Source organism: Lutjanus erythropterus, chromosome 20 (genome assembly GCF_056507025.1).
Source record: "Lutjanus erythropterus isolate fLutEry1 chromosome 20, fLutEry1.hap2, whole genome shotgun sequence".
In the NCBI taxonomy this organism is placed as follows: domain Eukaryota; kingdom Metazoa; phylum Chordata; class Actinopteri; order Lutjaniformes; family Lutjanidae; genus Lutjanus; species Lutjanus erythropterus.
Window position 1 is genome coordinate 21,957,474 of NC_139336.1, and position 18,765 is coordinate 21,976,238.

An 18,765-nucleotide genomic window follows, 5' to 3' on the forward strand; every position below is an offset into this window, starting at 1 on the left:
AATAAAATATGCAAATAAGACAAACTTAATGCAAAATCAATATTCTGTTCATCATCATCACTATCACAGCTTGCTAATATACCCAGTTTTTTATTTTTATTTATATATATATATATTTAGCAGGTTTCAGCACAGCAATCTTAACATTTCAGTAGTTATCAGGAACTTTCTCTCGCTCCACATTCAGCTGTCAAAGTGTTTATGCAGGTTGCTGTCAAGTGTTGTCCTCCGTTTCACCCAACAGTGTAACATCTCCTACTGTAGGCTAAAAAATTCTCTCGTCTAACATTTCTGCAACTGTCACACCCCTGCTTGATCACCTCCCATATTTTTCATGGACTGCTTTTCTTTTGCAAGACATTTTTTTACCGTCTTACCTCGTGTAAACAATTCTCTCCGTCTTTTTTTCAATGGTGCTGCTCTGATGACATGGTGTTGACAGTTGTACTATTCAAATTTTGTTTTGGGTTCCCTAACACCACTGACACTGCTAATCTTGATTTTACTGTCTTGTTTTGTCTGCTGATTGCTGACAGCAGGATCTGTAGTTCTGAAGTGCATATATTTTGATTTTAAAAAAATGTCTCGATACTTATTGTTTTTATTTTATTATATAAAAGGACTGCTACTGACTGCTGCATTAATACATCTACTGTGATAAATCATAAAGTGACCATGATGTGTCATCAGATATTAAGGAAACATGCTCAGTCTGAATACTTGCTTCTCTGACAACAGCACTACAGCCGCGGGTCCTCCTCAGAAATTTCTATTCCAGGCCATAACTTGTGTTATTATTCGCCCATTTCATGTTAACTAGAGCTCAAATTAATGCTGAATGTTCGCTGAATGAATAAGTGTCTGTTTATGAGTCATAACAAATCATTTAAAATCTTTTGGAAGAAGCAGATGTCTATAATACTTCAATTGAGCAACATCTTAATGGAGTTTGGCAGGCAGTCACTGAACTCAAACTCCAGAGTGTATATTTTCAGAGCAGCTGATCAATGTACAATGTCGGACTCATCCTCACTTGTTACTGTCAAATCATAATGTTGCACTTGCCAGCGTTCCTGCAGCCTGCATGAACTCCCTCAGTTCTGGGGAGGAGGGGGCTGGGAAACAACTCACCTCAACCATAAATCATATATGTAATAGGATTACAACTTATTTAATACACTATCTATGGCTCCAATTTGCTATTTAGACTATTTTCTGGACACCCAATTATAAATATCACTCCATTAAGTTAAAAGGAAAAACAAATTTTCTACAAACAAAATTACTATGAACATCAGATTTATAATTACAGTACAATACTTAAAATACAATTTTACAAGTTGTCCTTTTTGTTGTTTCTTAATATACCAAAATTAATGTTGCATCATGGACTTTTTTTCATACCCTGAATTTCTGACATCATTACATCCCTATTTGTGAATGAAATTTGCCAACAAACAGTGGATTATGTGGCCTTATATGACAATTTTTGGGGCAAAAATTATTGCTAACGATGAAATGCAATCCTCCTGGCATTCACCTGAGCTGAAATGAGCAATTTAACAAGTTAAGAGACTTCGTCTGATACATTTGTACAAGCAAACATTACAGAAAAGAAGTAAGAAATTCAGGATAAGAATACAAATATGTTGCTGCACGAAGCCCAGTGACTGACAACAGCAGTATCCTAAGCTGCTTGTATTTCTCTGTAGTCCTGTCGGTGCTCTATTGTCACATCAAAATCTAAATCCATCCCTCTAAATCGGAGGGGAAACCCTATTTTGACTGAAATCCCACTTGTTCATGTTTACTCAAGTGATTTCTGGGGCTAACCCCTGCAATCAAGAGAGTGGACACATGCCATGAATCATTTATCATGAACAGGAGGGAGTGAATAATATGTGGTACACAGGTGCTCAGTCAAAGAGGATCAGATTTAACGAGATCTATTTATACCCTCTCACTGTGGATTAGGCCAAGGGAATGCCACACTGCTGCCCAATCAACCTCTCGCTACCCATCCCAGTGTGTGTTTGCACCATTACAACTGCTATTAGAGAGCTGAGTGCCACTCATGGAGACATTAAAATGACTGCTTCTGGATTACAGGTTAGGACGACACACAGGCCATCTTCATCTCGTTTGATGCTGAGCTGAGCTTTGGTTAGAAGCACCTCTGTGGCCAGAAAGGCTGAGTGAGAGGGGGGGAAATGTGTCTGTATAGTGAAGCTTTAAAGGAGGGATAAAGAAGCCCTGGGCGAAGATGATAGGGAGAAAGTAGGCCAGTGTTGTGTGCTGTACTGCAGATGTGTGAGATTTCCTGGAACGGATCCATATGAGATTTACCAGTCTCGGTTATATGCAAAACCCTCAACCTCATCACACCATTGTTGTATTACACATGAAATCTCCACGAGCGTGGCCGCAGATCTCTTCTTGAGACTAAAAATACTCCCTAAAAAGGTGCTTATCAAAGTTAGAGATACTTCACATATTCTTATTTCACTTTTACCTCAAATTGTACATTTATTTCGCATTCTGAACTGACCTACATTACTTCAGCTCTTTAATATTACAAAGTAATCTCAATCTGTCAAAAACAATTTCTTAGATTCTCGTTTGCTTACTTATTTTGGGCACCGGAAGAGGCAAAAATAGATAAAAAGCCTTTGATTTACACTCCGAATCCAGATAAATCTGAGATGTCTGATCCTGACCCGCGTCAACAAAAAGCCATGATTAATCTTTTTTACTTCTGTGAGTTTTGCTCCCTTGTCAGAGCTGTCAGGTGAGCTGACAAAGCGCAATGCCACATAAATTGCTGCTGCTCGCTGACAGACCCAAATTCAAAGTCAGACATATGACACACACACACACACGCTGCTCTATTAATAGTATTTAAAAACTTGCTGGTTGGGTAAAAGCAACGCAGCTCAGCACTGTCATTTTCTACATCTGAAGATGTACAGTACTACATAGATTTCCAGAGACTCCAGCTCCACAAAAATCTTTGTTTTTAGTTTGTCAGGTGTTTAAATTTTCATATACAGTGCATTTAGGCCTGCATGACATGGTAAAATAAATGGTAGATGGTAAAATATATATTATATTATGATTATTTTGACAGATAATGTGATTGTGATATGTGATACAATTGGTGGGAGTGACCATATTTTCATCACAATTTTTGTTTTCACTGTAAAAAAAAAACACTTAAAATTATGATGATGTGACATTTATTGGGGTCTGTGCCAAACATGTTTTTTTTTTTTTTGTAGATCTGGGGAACAAGATTTGTAGGTCAGAGCATCTCTTCAGCAGTACAGTTTTTCATTATAATGTTGCTTTGTCTCACATTTTTTCTTTCTCAGAAAATGGCAGGGTTCTGCAATTTGGACACTGCATTTGGCCATATTGTGATTTCAATAATATTTCGGTTAATTGTGCAGCCCTAAGTGCCCTAAGTATATTTAAATTTGTGCCTAACGGTAATATGATCGATAGTTGCAGCAAAGTTTTAGTAGAATTGCATGTTACTGTAATCCTTGTTTTTATTTTGTTTTGTCACCATTGGTCTTCTCATTTCCAGGATTTCTGCATGGAAATTATATCATCTTCTCTTTCACAGTAAAAAAAAAAGGCTTGTGTTTGTAAATTTGAGGCAGCATCGCTGTCTTTAATTTCAGTGTTAGGTGGTTTTCTTTTACAAGCCCTCAGTGTTAGTTTTTCATCCCACATGTGGTTTTTTGTCACTTCTCTTTTGTTTTATTATCTGCACAAATAAAGAACATGCACATGAACAAACAATTGCTGGTTCAAGCTTTCTAAACGTAAGGATTTGCTGTTTTTTTCAGCTGATACCTGACCTGACATCACTTTGGGTTTTATATATATGTGCATATACAGAAAATACATATATAAATAACTCTAGCCCCTATATTGACCTCAGAATTGTTTTTAATACCCTAATATCGGTACTGGCATTGGCCCCAAAAAGCCAGTATCAGTCAGGCCCTAATTTTGACATCCAGTATACAGATGTGTCAGCTGTCTTGCTACTGGAGAGAGTGTGAAAAGGAACATTATTTTATTGACATGGGGAAATGCTGTTTACATGTGAAGCATTAAACAGTCAGTCACTGGTCATCTGTAGTGAAACTTTCCATCCGTTGTTGATATCTGTATTCATACAATCAACTATCAGACCATCTTTACAGTCAATAACCAATCTGCTCACAAACACACAGCTGGCTGTGATCTCTGAGACTGTGCTTGAAACTTAACCACTAAATCTGACTGGTTTTCAATGAAAAAAATATATATATTCATAATATGCACTGATGCAAGATATCTGATAAAAAAAAAAAAAGCCAGTATTTGATGTTAAGCTGTTCTGCACTATAAAATGGGTCAGTGCAGGGATTAAAAATAAATATCAGTTATATGGGCTTCACCAAACCATAGCCTATACAAAAACTGGGATCAAGTGGCTTAAAGCAATAAACCAGCGAATCACATAAACCAGTGACATGTTTTTAATGCAGCGATGTGAAGAACGCTTTTAAAAAGTCGTGGTATGAAAGAACAACACAGTACTGCTTCTTGGAGGTGGACAGAAACTGTAACTCCATCAACGACAACAATCACACAATCACAAACAGAAATATAAAACAAAAGAACGAGCATTTCCAATTTCAGGCGGTTAATTAATGAGGATAATATATAGGAAAGTACACATCCTGTGCCAGGAACATGAACCTGCCTCAACAACAAACATTCAATTACCATTTGACTCACAAAGCAAATAATACACAATAGGTAAGAAGGGAACACCCAGATTCTTATTCACGTTGGCCTCATAAAGCTGACCTATTGTAAATACAAAGAAAAACATCCCTCCCTCCAATCACTGGTCAGAAACTAGACAGAAAAATCAGGTTTTTTTTACTCAGGATGGACTAATTTCTGCATCCGCAGCCTGTCTGTAAAGAAATAAACCATATTGCAGAAAAGAAAACACGGCGCTACTTCAAACTGTCTTAATGGTTACCTTTTGGAGCGGCGCAGACGGGCTCCACTGAAGAAATGTGGCATGTTAAAGTTGGACAGCACTGTCCACAGACTGGAATCTGACATCGCGTCCAAGTCATGCCAGAGAGGGAGATGCAACGGGGGCTTCTGAAGACCCAGCGAGGAAAAGCGATGGCTCTCAGGGTTCGGGAGGACGCGACCCCCGGAGCAGTCCTGACAAGTACTCCTACAACAGCTCTCCTTAGGTCCAAACTTCCTCTGCACAGGCACATCTGCAGCCAGCTGCGGCATAAACACACTGGCAGAGAGGACACGTTGTCCTCCCCTGTCCTCAAATAAAAAAGTAATCCAGGGAGGATCCTGAGAGGCACACAGAGTGCGTGTGATCCAGGTCAGGTGTTGACAGCTTCCACTGTTGCAGGGATGTGACACCTAATACCAGCTGACTTTTTGTTTTAGCGTCTCACTGCGACTGTGTTCTCTATCCCAAACACTCACCCTGCTCCTTTCGCTCAACATGCTTCATATCATGTAACAGGCATCTACCACTTCACATCCTGTGAGGGGGGGTTTGTGAGACATAGGGGTGCTGCATCATCAGCAGATGCTGCTGTGCACTCGCAGCTTTCGCAAACTGGCACCCCTCCAAAAGTTCGGTGGGTCAGTGTATTAAGCTGGACCTATTTGAAATGGAAATGTTGTGCTTTTGCATGGATTTTTTTCTGCCACTGCACACACTCTTCCCTCAGCTGTTTCCTGTATAAAACAGACCTGCCTCATTTATTGGATGAGAGCCTCACCTTAACTTCATCACCTTTGATCTCTGCTGATAAGAAGCCAAACACAAACGGCTGAAAAACATGCAGATCAAATGTTTACAACATTCAAATATATACCAATATTCATTAAAAGTTTTCACTTAAATTGCAACACAGCTGATGAGGGCTGCAATTGTGTCAGTTATTTTCTTGGTTGGTCAATTAGTTGTTTGAGCTACAAAATGTCAACAAATAAAAATATCAATCAAGTGTCAATCAAGTCCAAGATGACGTCCTCAAATCCCACAACCCAAAAAATACTGTCATAGCAGAGCAAAGAAACTGGAAAATATTATAGAAGCTGAAATCAGAGAATTAATTGATAAATCAACTAACTGTTGCAGATCAGAATATTTTGATATGAGCTCATAATACCAACAACACACTATAAATTCAGTTATAAAGCAAATGACACATAAATTCTACAAGTCAAAACAGAAAATATGATGCAGTAAACTGTATTTGGTACTGATTTGTGAACCTTTTAGGGGCTGCAGAATGTAAAAACTAGGGTTGCAAGTAACGATTATTTTCATTATTGATTAATCTGCCAATAATTTTCACAATTAATCGTCTTGTTTTGTCCAAAGCCCAAATATATTCAGTTGAGTCAAACAGGGGTCAAGAATCAGGAAAATATTCACAGAGAATTTGGACTTTTTCATCTTAAAAAAATGACTCAAACCGATTATTGATGATCAAAATAGTTGCCGATGATATTAATAGTTGACAATTAATTGATTAATCCCTCTAGCTTTAAAACTGATGAGGTTGGAAGGGCTGTACTCTCTCCTGCACATGCATGCATATCACACATAAAAGGTGTGTTTCGTCAGCTCGGTGATGAATTTGACTTCAGTCCTCGAGTCCTGCATGTACGTGTGAGAGTTTGGGGTCAAGCTCATCGTAGCAGCCTGCAGGGACTGACGCATGCAGACAAACGCTCTGAGGAGGCTGAACAAAATAACATTCCAAACATTATGAATCATTATGAGCTAATTACACAGTTCAATCTTAGGACCAAGTCATTGATCACTTTTATCCAAAGATGATTCTCCACAGGACAGAACAAAGCCCTGCAAACAGACACTTGGCAGAGCTACGACAAAAGTGTTGCATCAGAGTGTGTGTGTGTGTGTGTGTGTGTGTGTGTGTGTGTGTGTGTGTGTGTGTGTGTGTGTGTGTGTGTGTGTGTGTGTGTGTGTGCATGCAGAGTCTTAAGCTGCTGTAATCACATGATTGATGAAGCAAGGTGGACGTTTCATTTTCACAGTCCAGCTTCAAAACATACATCTTGTCTTGTCAAGCTTTAAGTCAACAGAAATAGCCGCTGAACTTATGTAAGCACACGAAAAAAAGATAAACAACTCACATTAGAAGAAACATTACCACTAATGTGACACATTCATGGAGCAGTCAATTAATTGATAAGTCAATTGACCGCAAATTAATTTGCAACTATTTTAATTACTGAATGCCGAGTCATTTTTTTTTCCCTCATATGAATATTTGCTGGTTTTCTTTTTCTTCTATGATCATGAACTGAACGCCTTTGGGTTTTGAACAACTGGCTGGACAAAACAACATCATCATCTTTGAATTTGAGAAATTATGATTTACTACTAAATGATTAATTGAGAAAATTTATTTGTCAAATTAATCAAGTTCCAATACATGCTGCATAAATGCCTTTTGGAAATATACCCTGGTATCATCATGTCTCTGCTGAGGCTGTTGATGCTTCAATACTGTGTGTAACCTGCAATATTTGCGAATGTAATATCTATAAACATGTTTGTAATTTATTTATTTTTTGATAATGTGGTTTAGCCTGTATGTATTTTGATTGTCATCATACAGAGTATTTTATTTTTCTACCTCTGTTTTAGATATTGTAGTGTGTTTAATAATTAAAAAATAATAAATATTTTTGTCCCTTTATTTGCATGTGGGAAATGTGACTGGTTGCAGACTTACAGCCACTCCCTATGTAAGACGGCTTCTCAGTGACACAAAGTGGTTGTCTGATGAAAGTCTAGCACCAAAATGCAGCAAATAAACGTTACATGGCAAGTTAGACAGTGTGTGTGGGTCCTGCAACTTTTCTGTCTACTCATCCGTCTCTTGCGCACCTGTCTCATCTAACAGATGTGCAAACTGTTCTTTTGTTCTTTTGATAATTACTTCCTTGCAGTTGTATGCTGCTGCAAATCAGTCAAGTTGAAGTTTACATCCGTCTGTCCAGACAGAATAAAACATATGCAGTGAAAACTTTGAGGGAATTCAATAAAATGTGTGTAATTTTTTTTTTTTTGGCAAAATGTAAGTAATAACTATATTGACATGTATCATTCCAGTGAAGAATTTCCAGTTAGAAACATGCTGTCTATTTTTACAGAGGAGTGCAGACAACAGACAGGGAGCTGAACATTATGATGTCACAGTGAAGTTGACCTTTGAACTTTTGGATATAAAATGAGTCATCACCTCATCATTTTATGCTATTGGATATTTGTGTGAAATTTTGTCATAATCAATGCATAAAATTCTTGAGTTATGGCCAAAAATGTGTTTTGTAAAGTCACAGGGATTTTGACTTCCAAAGTCCAATCAGTTTAATGGTTTATGGTGATCATTTGTGCCAAATTTGGAGAACTGACCTCAAGGCGCTCTTGAGATATCGCGTTCACAATGAGAACAACCTGAAAATCATAATTGCACCTTAGCGTCAGGTCAGATTTTGTCCAGTTATAATGTTAACAGTGAGCAGGAGAGCAGAGGAAGTGTTTCAGAGACTGTCTGAAATCTTCTCTAAGGAAGTGCACAGTCAGACCTGAGGACCATCAGGATGCTGCAGATTAGTCCAATCACTTGCCAAGTGCATCGCCTGGACGGGATTCAAAAGCTCAGGAGGAGAGACGGAGAGTGAAATCGACAAAGGAGGAAAACCACCGTGAATGGAGCGTCAACCACTGGTTCCACTTACACGTACCTCTTCTGAAATAAAGTGTTATCAGAAGCCATTTTAGTCAGTGTAAAGTGTGTGTCTGTGTGTGTGTGCGTTCCCACACAGTGGCTCGGTCCGTCTCCCTACAGGCTGGTGTGACAGCCTTCACTCTAATTATGGCTCTGCTCCGTTTCCGCGTTCCACATAAGAAATGACGGTTCAGATGGTTCAAAGTCAAACCTGCACAGAGCAGCGTGAACAGGGAGGTCACCGGCAACACTGACATCACGAGCTGAACAGTTGGGTTATTGTCCTCTGACTGACTTATGACTGGTTTCTGGATGTTCTTGGAAATAAATGATGTTAGTTTTGCTTCAGTAAGATAGAAAAATACAGTATGCACAGAATGTAAAGTATATATACAGTATTTCAATGTGCAATGATGAAGAACAGCAATCTAGAGAATTGCCAGCACTTTCATATAATCAGAAAACCCCTTCAATAATGACACACAGGGGATAAAGTGTAATTCTTTGCAGCAAAGTAATTAGCACAGGCACTAATCTGTTATCATTCATAAATCCTGGGAAAGGTCAGCATGTTTAGTGAGATTACTGCCTACTCTGATGGGTGATATGAAATACAGAAATAAACATACAGGTAGTGGGTTTGCCTGGATATTTTTTTTCCTGCTTTATGACTAATTAAAAGGTACCCCGTAGAGTTTTCTTGTAAACAAAACTTATGCTTACACTCACCATTTCTCACCAAAACACACTGAGTTTTTTTGTCTGTTTGTTTGTTTGTTTTTTGCTTTTGCAGATTCATGCTTCATAAATTCCGTTCAGAGAACCTCTCACTGATCTGGAGCTACTCAGGAAAATATATGAAGCTGATTTTGTTATGTTTAAAGTCCTTGAACTTTAGGACTGCAGTCTCATGCTGAGGAGGTGTTTACTCAATCTATTCTTAAAGGACTGAACCACTGCTTGATGTGATGTATCCATGTGTATATGGTTAAGGTATAACAAACATGATAAACACACTTTCTTCCTCATGAAACATATGCAAAGCAGTTTTCAAAAGGTTTTAAATCCTGCAATTATTACGTCATTCACCATTCGTGCTAGCTTCTTCTTCCTCGTCTTTTTTGGCACTTTCTACGTTTCTTGGCACAATGTGAAACTGGCAGAAGTAATGTGCATCACATCCTCACCCTGTAAATATTATATGGAGACCTGTGGGTATGGGATGCAGACCAACTTAAGCCATGTGTGAAAAAAATTCATCTACTCCTTTATTTAAAAAAAGTTCAACTTTTGATGCAACACGAAGAAGCAGAAGCCAGTCAAATACATGCATGCACATATTCCTGTCAGATGATGTTTTAAATATTACTTTTTGACTGTTTTCTGATCCTCACAATGAAATATAATACAAAGAAGGAGGTTAAGCTTCAAGCCACTCACAGGACCACAGTCTTCACGCTCATGGATCTGTAACTCAAACTGAACTTCCTGGATCATACTTCATGTTGCAGCAGATTGTTTCATTGGCTACGACCTTGCCTTGAGGGTCTCACTTTAGCTACATCTGCAAATTTCAAGAGTAATAAGCCACCTATTAACTAAACTCACACTAACATAATACATACATAAACCACAGATAATAAGCTTAATGCACAGGCATTAAACAAAACCCGAAAACTGACCACAGAGTTGAATCAAAGCACAGAAGTTTCATGTTCACTTGTGAAACAAGGTTTACACGAGCACCTGATGTCCCAAGGATGCTAAAATACTGCAATGTTACACTAACCTTGCCACTAACTTCTTGATCGAGCATCAATCAGTCACTTAGGTTGCTGCAAAGTGCTGCTGTCTGATGGTGCTATAGATGCAGATGGTCCTGCAGATGGAATTAACGGTGAAGGATATTTCTCTATAAATACAAGTTATAGGTTACAGCTTCACTCTTTGAACACATAAACTGAGCCTCATCCTTGGTCATGACACACATCGCTGCAACACCTAACCCAGCGTATTGCTACACGAAAGAATAAAAACTGAAACTGTCAATAAATAAAAGAGAAACACTGAGTGCGCTCTTGTATGGAGCTGACTCACTTAAATGCCTGCTCCCCTTGACTCTCTATGAAAGCTGAGCAGAACAAGAGGAGATCAGAGGTGATATGGGTGGGTGTTTCATGCTATTCATTGATACAGAAAGTTCTTCAAAACTGAATGTTTTGAATGAGCTGGGGGGGAAAAAATCCAAGTTATTCTGATTATTTCTCTTAGCAAAATCTGCGTCATAAGCAGCCCGAATGAAGCCAACAAAACCTGTCAGAAACCACAGACTGACCCTCTTCAGGAAAACATATAAACAGACATTTCTCGTGCAGTGAAGCTCTCCATTTTTGAAAAGTCCTGTTTTTTTTTTTAAGGCTTTAACAGTCCCACTTGGACTGAAGCTGCCGCAGAAGGATTAAGTTCCTTCAAAATTAAGCAAATCATTAAGTTGGATAAATGGTAAAAAACTGCATTTTAATATATTCAACATTAAAAAAAGCCCTATTCGAAGTATATGGTGGTCATTCCCATGCTCTATTATGTCTCATACATTGTTGCAGCAGTTTTTGAGCTGATACCATTTATTATACAAATTTGGCACACAATTTAAGATTTCTGACCACTGGAGAGCAAACCATACAAATGGTCAAAAATCCCTCCAAAAGATGACACAAGACCTTGAGAAACACCACAGAAAAATGATGTGCTGTGATTTGGTACTGAACACTTTTGACATTTGGAGATTTCTTCAAGAACTGGCAATTGGACGGCCTAGGAAAATACCTACAAGGAGCTGCGTATTCTCTGAATGGCTCAAGTTTCTAGTGTGGTTAATAGACATTGCAGTTTATCAAGACCAAGAAAAGTCTCATCTGTTGTTTCCCAACTGCTGGAAAAGTGAAGGGGTTAAGCCCAAGAATAAACAATGCAGGAAAGGCTAACGTTAAGCTAACACTAAATATAACATTGCACCATTACAACCTGAACTCTGGTGTGATCGTGTCTCTTTCAGAAGCTTTGTAATGCAGCCCTGAACTGCAGTGTCCTTGTGGAGACTTAGTAAAATAAATCCATAATGTAAAATCCAACACTAAATGTCTTCTGTGTTTTCTGTCTTAAAAACTTGTTATCATTTTTTAGCCATCCATTGACAATCCCAAGATGGCTGTCCGTGGTTTTGTTGTGTGACAGCGCCGATCCATAGATGTATTAATAGATCCAAGCACTGATCTGAACATGTGTTGCATTGAATGCATTTTCATTCAGGTATCTTGATTTGATGCCATTTTTCCACTTGCCAAAATTTAGCCTAATTTTGGAGTGTTACGTAGCTTACCGATGAGGTAGCCAACTTCCAACTTCATATGTACAGTATCTTCGCTGCAGCTTTAAAATTAGACCCGATGCTGCCTCTGAAAAAGAGTAGTGTCACGGACTTGGATGCACCCGTGGAGTTAAAGAGACGACTCCATTTGTCCAACCAACCAGTAATTACATAAAAACACGTTAAGCTGCATAGAACCACAACAAGATGGCTTCAACCTTCTGACCCATTTAAAACCCTAAAATGAGGCTCGTTCCTGAACAAAGACAGACTCGGAGCTTCTTGACGGCTGAAATGTGAAGTTCGTGGAGAGGACGTGTTATCTCAGACATCACTGATGCCCCTGCAGAAATAATCTCTTCAGCGACACGAGGATAAAAGTCTTGATGGTCTTAATAAATCTGAATCTCTAACAGCGCACACAAATTTTTATTTAATACTCATCATAAACTAGTTGAGATATAAGCAATAAGCTTGGATAGGAAGCCATTACTGAGAAATCTAAAACTAGCTTTTGAATACTCTTCGTTCTTAAATGAATCAATCCAGGCGGGATTTGAGACAGATTGAGACCATTCTCCACTTTGATGTATTGCAAATGCCACAAATCCTACTTAGCACATGAAAGAGGAGCATAAACCTCAGAACAGAGAGGGGGCAAGATGGGGGGAAGGGGGTGACACTATCAACATTATATAAGCACTGTGTCCTCCCTCTCTCAATGTCATTTCAATGGCAGATGATTTTAGGAGTCGCAGCCTTGTGATGCATGAAGACAAGACTCAAACATGCACTAACAGGCTTTTCCAAACAAAGTAGCCATGGTTAAAGAGCTCTCGCTTACCTCCAAAAATGAAAAGCGTGCAGCGGGCTGCACGGACTGCAGGGGCTAGTGGGAGTGGGGCTCAAGCTTCGGGGAGTGAGGCTGTAAGTTAAATGGAGTGTAGTGAATAGTTGTCTTTTATCATACACAGGACAGAAACCCCCCATACACCACCCGCCCTCTCCAACAGCAGCTCTGACACGTGCCCAGATGAAGACAGCAGCATCATGAAGAGTAATGATCCCTGTCAGATGAACCAAAATTGTGTTTAAAGAGCAGGTTCCCGAGGAATTTGTCTGGTTGACATTGGGGGATGTTGTTTCACTTCAGACTAAAAATCCAAGCAGACAAACAAGCACACTTGTTAGAAATCTACAGATTATAAAGAGAATTTCACATTCCTCACTGCCTTGTTATGATGAGGGTAGAAATAGTGTCTCTTGTTATGGAAGACTCACTTTATGTGATGTCATGGATTGAGCTACATTTACACTGAACGGTGGCACTGCAGAGCATTAGGTCACATAGAGGTGAGTAACTTTTACTGCAGTGGCAGTCCAAAATACAGTTTTAAAGGACAGGTCTAGCGATTTTTCTATGTTTTTTCTTATTTTTAACAGATGCCATGACAAAACCCAAAACCAACAACAATTTGATCCCACTAACAAGTACTATCTGAATATCTAAGGCCTTATATATCTTATTCTTTTGTGCCATAGAGCTCCATTGTTGTCCAAAAACTCAGCGAGCCAGACTATTGCATAGGACAGAATGTTCTCTCATGGATGGCACCAACAGACCTTGAGATTTCAGCAATTTTATAAGTTTATTGCAAGCAACACTGTGCAAAATGGGTCTAACAAACTTGCTAACAAGGTGGAAACGTCCTGCGTTGATCATCTGTGCGATTCTGTGTGCTGGAACTTGGGACTCGCAGGCGGCTTGGAAGACGTGAACAGTATGGCTAACTACATTTTACAGTCCATATTTTCCGCCCAGATGATCATGTCGCCATGGCACTCTGTTTGCCACTTGGTGCAGGTGCAGTGAAAAAAAAGGCGCTGACCTCGGGGAACTGACTCTGCTTCAACTGTGGGAGAGACTGACATTGGTCGACCAAAACTTCTGACATGTCAGGAATTCATCTGAATATCCAACGGCTGTTCAGGAGCACTTGATCTGTCCTTGCTGCCCCCTGTGCGCTGCACGCCAAATGACACCTCCCCTGACAAAGCTGACATTCTGTCTGATTCTAAAATGAGTTGTGCGGCTCAAAAATGGGGTCAGAAACTGACTCAAATCATAGTGTATGCCCAGCTTTAGGATTAAGGTTAGACGTTGCAGAATTTACACACTGCTGTGTGTTTTCTTTTGGACGCTGTTTTGCAAATGAACTCTTCGAGGTTTAGGTAGCCAAATCTTATTATAGAAGGTCTGGCTGACATCTCCTGCCAGACAGTCACAGCTTCGTCTTCTGTCTCCCACTTCTACTTTCTTGGTGCGCGTGTGAAGTGGGGCAGGGAGGGGTGACAGCCATTAACAGTAACAAAAATTTCAAGTTGGGAAAATTAGTTCATTTATTGGTTGCGTTTGAAGCGGGAAGCTCTACATCTGAGTGCAAAGTAATGAGGTCAGCAAATAAATCAGACTTTTCACAGGCAATTTACTGACAGGCCTGCAGTCGTGGCTTTGGCAGGTCTTGAAATTCCAGAGTCTTCTTTGTAGGAGATCGAGATGAAACCAAGTAAAAATGCGGTCAATTCCAGGACGAGGTATTTAAAATAGTCTCTAGCACACCAAATGTGTATTAATCTACTGAAGACAACAGTCGCAGACACATGTACCATTTTCTTCTGTTTGAGGAACGTTTGCTAAAAACTGCAGTGGCCAGCTGTCTTTAAACTGAAAGTATATTCATATTCGTGACCCATTTTTAAAGATTTACGTCGTCAGCACAGTAGGAACCAATGGGCTTGGGTAAGAGAGCCACGGGCAGACTTGTGAAGTCAGAATAACACATTGTTGGTTTTGGTCTTGTCATGAGATTTGTTGATTATTAGAAAAAATATTAAAGATCATAAACCTTACTAGAGAAGTAGAAACTATAATTAGTGGGTATAGTTCACTGCTAAAATGTTACTGCATAAAAACAGGATACAGATGAAACATACCATATTATATTCCATATTATTATAATATTATTTTTTGGAGTGCTTGTCATTGTGTCCCAAAATCTGCATAGAAACAGTGGGTTTAGAGCAAATTTAACGTAGTGATTTATCCGTCCAATTGCACATTTAAAAGCCTCAAGTGGAGGTAACCATGACAAATTCCTTGTTGACCTAAATTAAAAAAAAAATGTATCAAGTCAAACAACTGAATGAGGCTTTGATAAAAGGGGAAACCTGCCATGTAAACACACATCCTTCACTGCCTCTCACCTTATTGATCACATCTAACAAACACAACACTCATCATACAGTAGGTGTGCTTCAGCATGTGTGTGTTTCCTGCGTGTCACACGAGCAAATCAAGCATGTTGTGCAGTTGCGGCACTCCTTTTGCGTGACACCTCATCTGTTTGTCTATCACACACACACGTGCGTGAAAACACAAATGCATGATCACACACACATACACACACAGACACACAACCACAAGCAAGCTGCTGTTGCCTAGCTGTGAAGGGTTTGACATTAGACTTCCTGCTGCAGATGCTGCTGCTGCTAATGCTAACGCTGCACAGAGCTTAAAGCAACAGTGAAAGACAGCAACAAATATGACAGAGAGATGGATGAAGCTGCAGAGGAGCTGCCACCCCGGTAGGATAATGGAGGAAAATACTCACTCTAGCGTCAGCCCTGGAATTCTCAGCCTCTCCCGCTGGGCTTTCATGGCTGAACTGTGCTCGTTTGCTCTATTGTGGTCATGATATGCATTCACACTGCCTGCCTGCCTCCCGCCCCCCCTGCACTGACAAAGAGCCAAACCCAGCCACCACCACAGTGCGATGAGACGGATTGGTTTCCTCTCCCCCCACAAAAAGGGAGGGGGTTAAAAAAAAATTGGGGGGGGGGGGCTGCTTCGGCTCTTGTTTTGGTCTTTCCACGTTCCACCTTGAAGCTGTCAAATGAGATCCTCAGTCGCCTGCGGAGGGCATGGAGGCAGGACAATACCCCTTGTTCCCTCCCCTAATACACGCCCCCTGCTCCTTCACATGCACATTTGTGTGTCCCCCCCCACCCCCCACCCTCAGCACCACCACCACAATTCCCCCACCAGCTGGTGACTTGCTACATAGCAGAAATGGATGCAATAAATTAAATCTACATTTCGTCTGCTCCTTTAACACGCAGTCACCTTGACAGACGCTTACACAAGGAACGCACTGTACGATGCAATGTCACCACAAGCACGGGGATGATGTCATCTTCGGAAGAGAAACATAATGCACCACTACCTGCCAGTCCACGTCAGTCAGTGTACAGCAAGACAGAGTGCACACACACACCTGACATCAAGTGCTTTACATGCAATAAATCATACAAATAAAAAACAAAGGAGGAAATGCCTCTTGCAAATGAATTTGTTAACAACATCTAACCTTGCAGGCAAACAGAAGCATGAATCGAGGGTTTGTGCTCAGATTAGAGAGCCAAATGAGAGTTGGGCGTGAGTTCAAGACTGAAACCCAAAGTAATAAAGCACGATGACGCACAAGAGTGTCCAAGCTTCTGCAGGGATTTAAAATACCCCAGAGGCTGCTGTTTATCATTAGCAAAATCACTCATGATGTATTTTATCCAGAACTTATTGTTGCAGACACTCTATTGCCAAACCATCAAGATCCCAATAAGTCAAAATGAGTCAGTGACTCACTGGCAGGAAATTGGCCAAGGATGAAGTACAGCAGGACATAAGAGGGGGCTTATTCACATAATTTGACAACACGCTGTAAAAAAAATCACACCCCTATAAATGTGTTTGGAATGAGTCAGCTACAGTAGCTGTTAGGGATGCCCTGATCATTTTTTTTAGTTTTATTCTAGCTGCTAGTATAGTGGAATTTTAGGTCAGTTTGATATTAACTAAACCAGAAAAGTAATACCAAAATTTACCACTAGGTGTTGCAGACAACTCAGCTGCTCTAGAGTGGAACATAAGAGCTAGATTCTCCAAATCCACTCAATTTTAAGGCCCGATTCAATTTAAACTTTTTTTTCTTTTAGCATTGACAGCTTTGCTGTTGTTGGATCATTGAGTCCTTATTTGTACTTGTATGCCCTGAGTAAATTACATTTTCAAATTCTCCTTTAGAAAGATTAATATGTGTCGGACGTGATATAACAGCTATAAGCTGCATTGTGTCGCCTTTGAGGTGTTGTTTCTTTCTGCAGACATGTGCCGGATGCTGCAAATCGGACAGATAGAAAAAAATACTGTGAGAATCACTGATTCTGCAATTGAATTGAAAGCTCAATTCGATCAATCTTCAACTTAATATTGAAATTGTGACACTCCTGATAAGAACCCATGCATCAGATTGAAGTAAGTCAGTGGGTTTTCCTGCAAATGTGTCATAATAAAAGCCTTGTTAAGAAATTAAGGGCTTTTGTCCACTGTAATGCTAGCAGGCTTTTAATCTGAAACATAGACCGGAGTGTTGAGTCTGTGCATAATGCAGTAACTTCAACAGGGCAAACATGAGAAATACGTATGTAGGGCTACAACCAGTGACTATTTTCATTATAGATTATTCTGCCAATTATTTTCCAAATTAGTCAATGAATCCAGCCATTCTAAAACTTATTCATTTAACGTATATGTGTACCAACCAACTGTAGAAAGGTAAATCGAGGACAGAATAAATAAATACAAAAATGAAATAAATAGCTAACTAAACATGAGTGCTGTTCAGTATCAGTTGACTGCTGAATATATTCATGCTCACAGTCAGTTGAGGGCAGGTTATAAAACATGAAGCAGCGTCTCAGCATTCATTCAGTCATTCTGTCACGGAGCTCCTCTTGTTCTCATTAATTTTCCCCTTTGTACCAAATTTAAATCACCCCAAGAAGCTTTTTCTCTATTATATGTTCTGTAAAAATGTTTCCATATCAGTAAATACATAGGCCGATACAGATATATCCTCTATAGGTGCATATCACACCAATATCAGGCAGATTTATTGGTCGAACTCTACTTTATGACTTCACCAACAGTCCGAAATCCAAAGGCTCTTCATTTACTGTCATAAATGACAAAGAAGAAGCAGCAAATTCTTGCGTTTCAGTTCTTGCGTGGAACCAGCAAATGTTTGACAGTGTTGCTTCAAAAATGAATGAAATGATCAAAAGATTCTTGACTGTTCTTTATCAATAAATTGTTGTAGCTCTATCTGTTGAGTCCCCTTACACTGTATATACTGTTATATTTTATGTTTTTATATTTTTTCTTGATGCTTCTTTATATTTTTGCTATCCACTTTGCCGCTGTAACACTTTAAATTTCCCTGTTGTGGGACTAACAAAGGAATATCTTATCTTGGTGCACGGCGACGGCACCAACTCAGCTGAGAACTGGCTTATGTTTTTTTCATCATCAATCAGTTTTCCTGATCACTGACGAGAAAGCATTAATCCCAATCACTAATTTTCAGTGAATACTGGCCGATGTTTGGCATCCTTTGTAACTGCCTCAGCTACCTGCTGTATGATGATGGTTTTGTTAAACCTGGAATGATGAGAGAA

General features: G+C 39.5%; 1 protein-coding gene across 7 annotated transcripts in view; it reads right to left on the reverse strand.

Moving 5' to 3' along the window:
- mast4 (microtubule associated serine/threonine kinase family member 4) overlaps positions 1–18,765 on the reverse strand; it is a 148,974-nt gene that overhangs the window by 38,822 nt on the left and 91,387 nt on the right. The window contains exons 1-2 of one of the 7 annotated variants that reach the window (XM_084745307.1): positions 15,864–16,108; positions 13,037–13,117 (exon numbers count right to left, since the gene is read on the reverse strand). The exons of 4 other annotated variants lie outside the window; for them this stretch is intronic. In XM_084745307.1, coding sequence (XP_084601433.1) covers positions 13,037–13,117; positions 15,864–15,910 — 128 coding nt within the window. In that variant the 5' untranslated portion in view covers positions 15,911–16,108. Of the gene's footprint in view, positions 1–5,050; positions 5,533–13,036; positions 13,118–15,863; positions 16,109–18,765 lie in introns of those variants that run through there. 2 more of the 7 variants (XM_084745308.1, XM_084745306.1) reach the window with 2 other exon arrangements.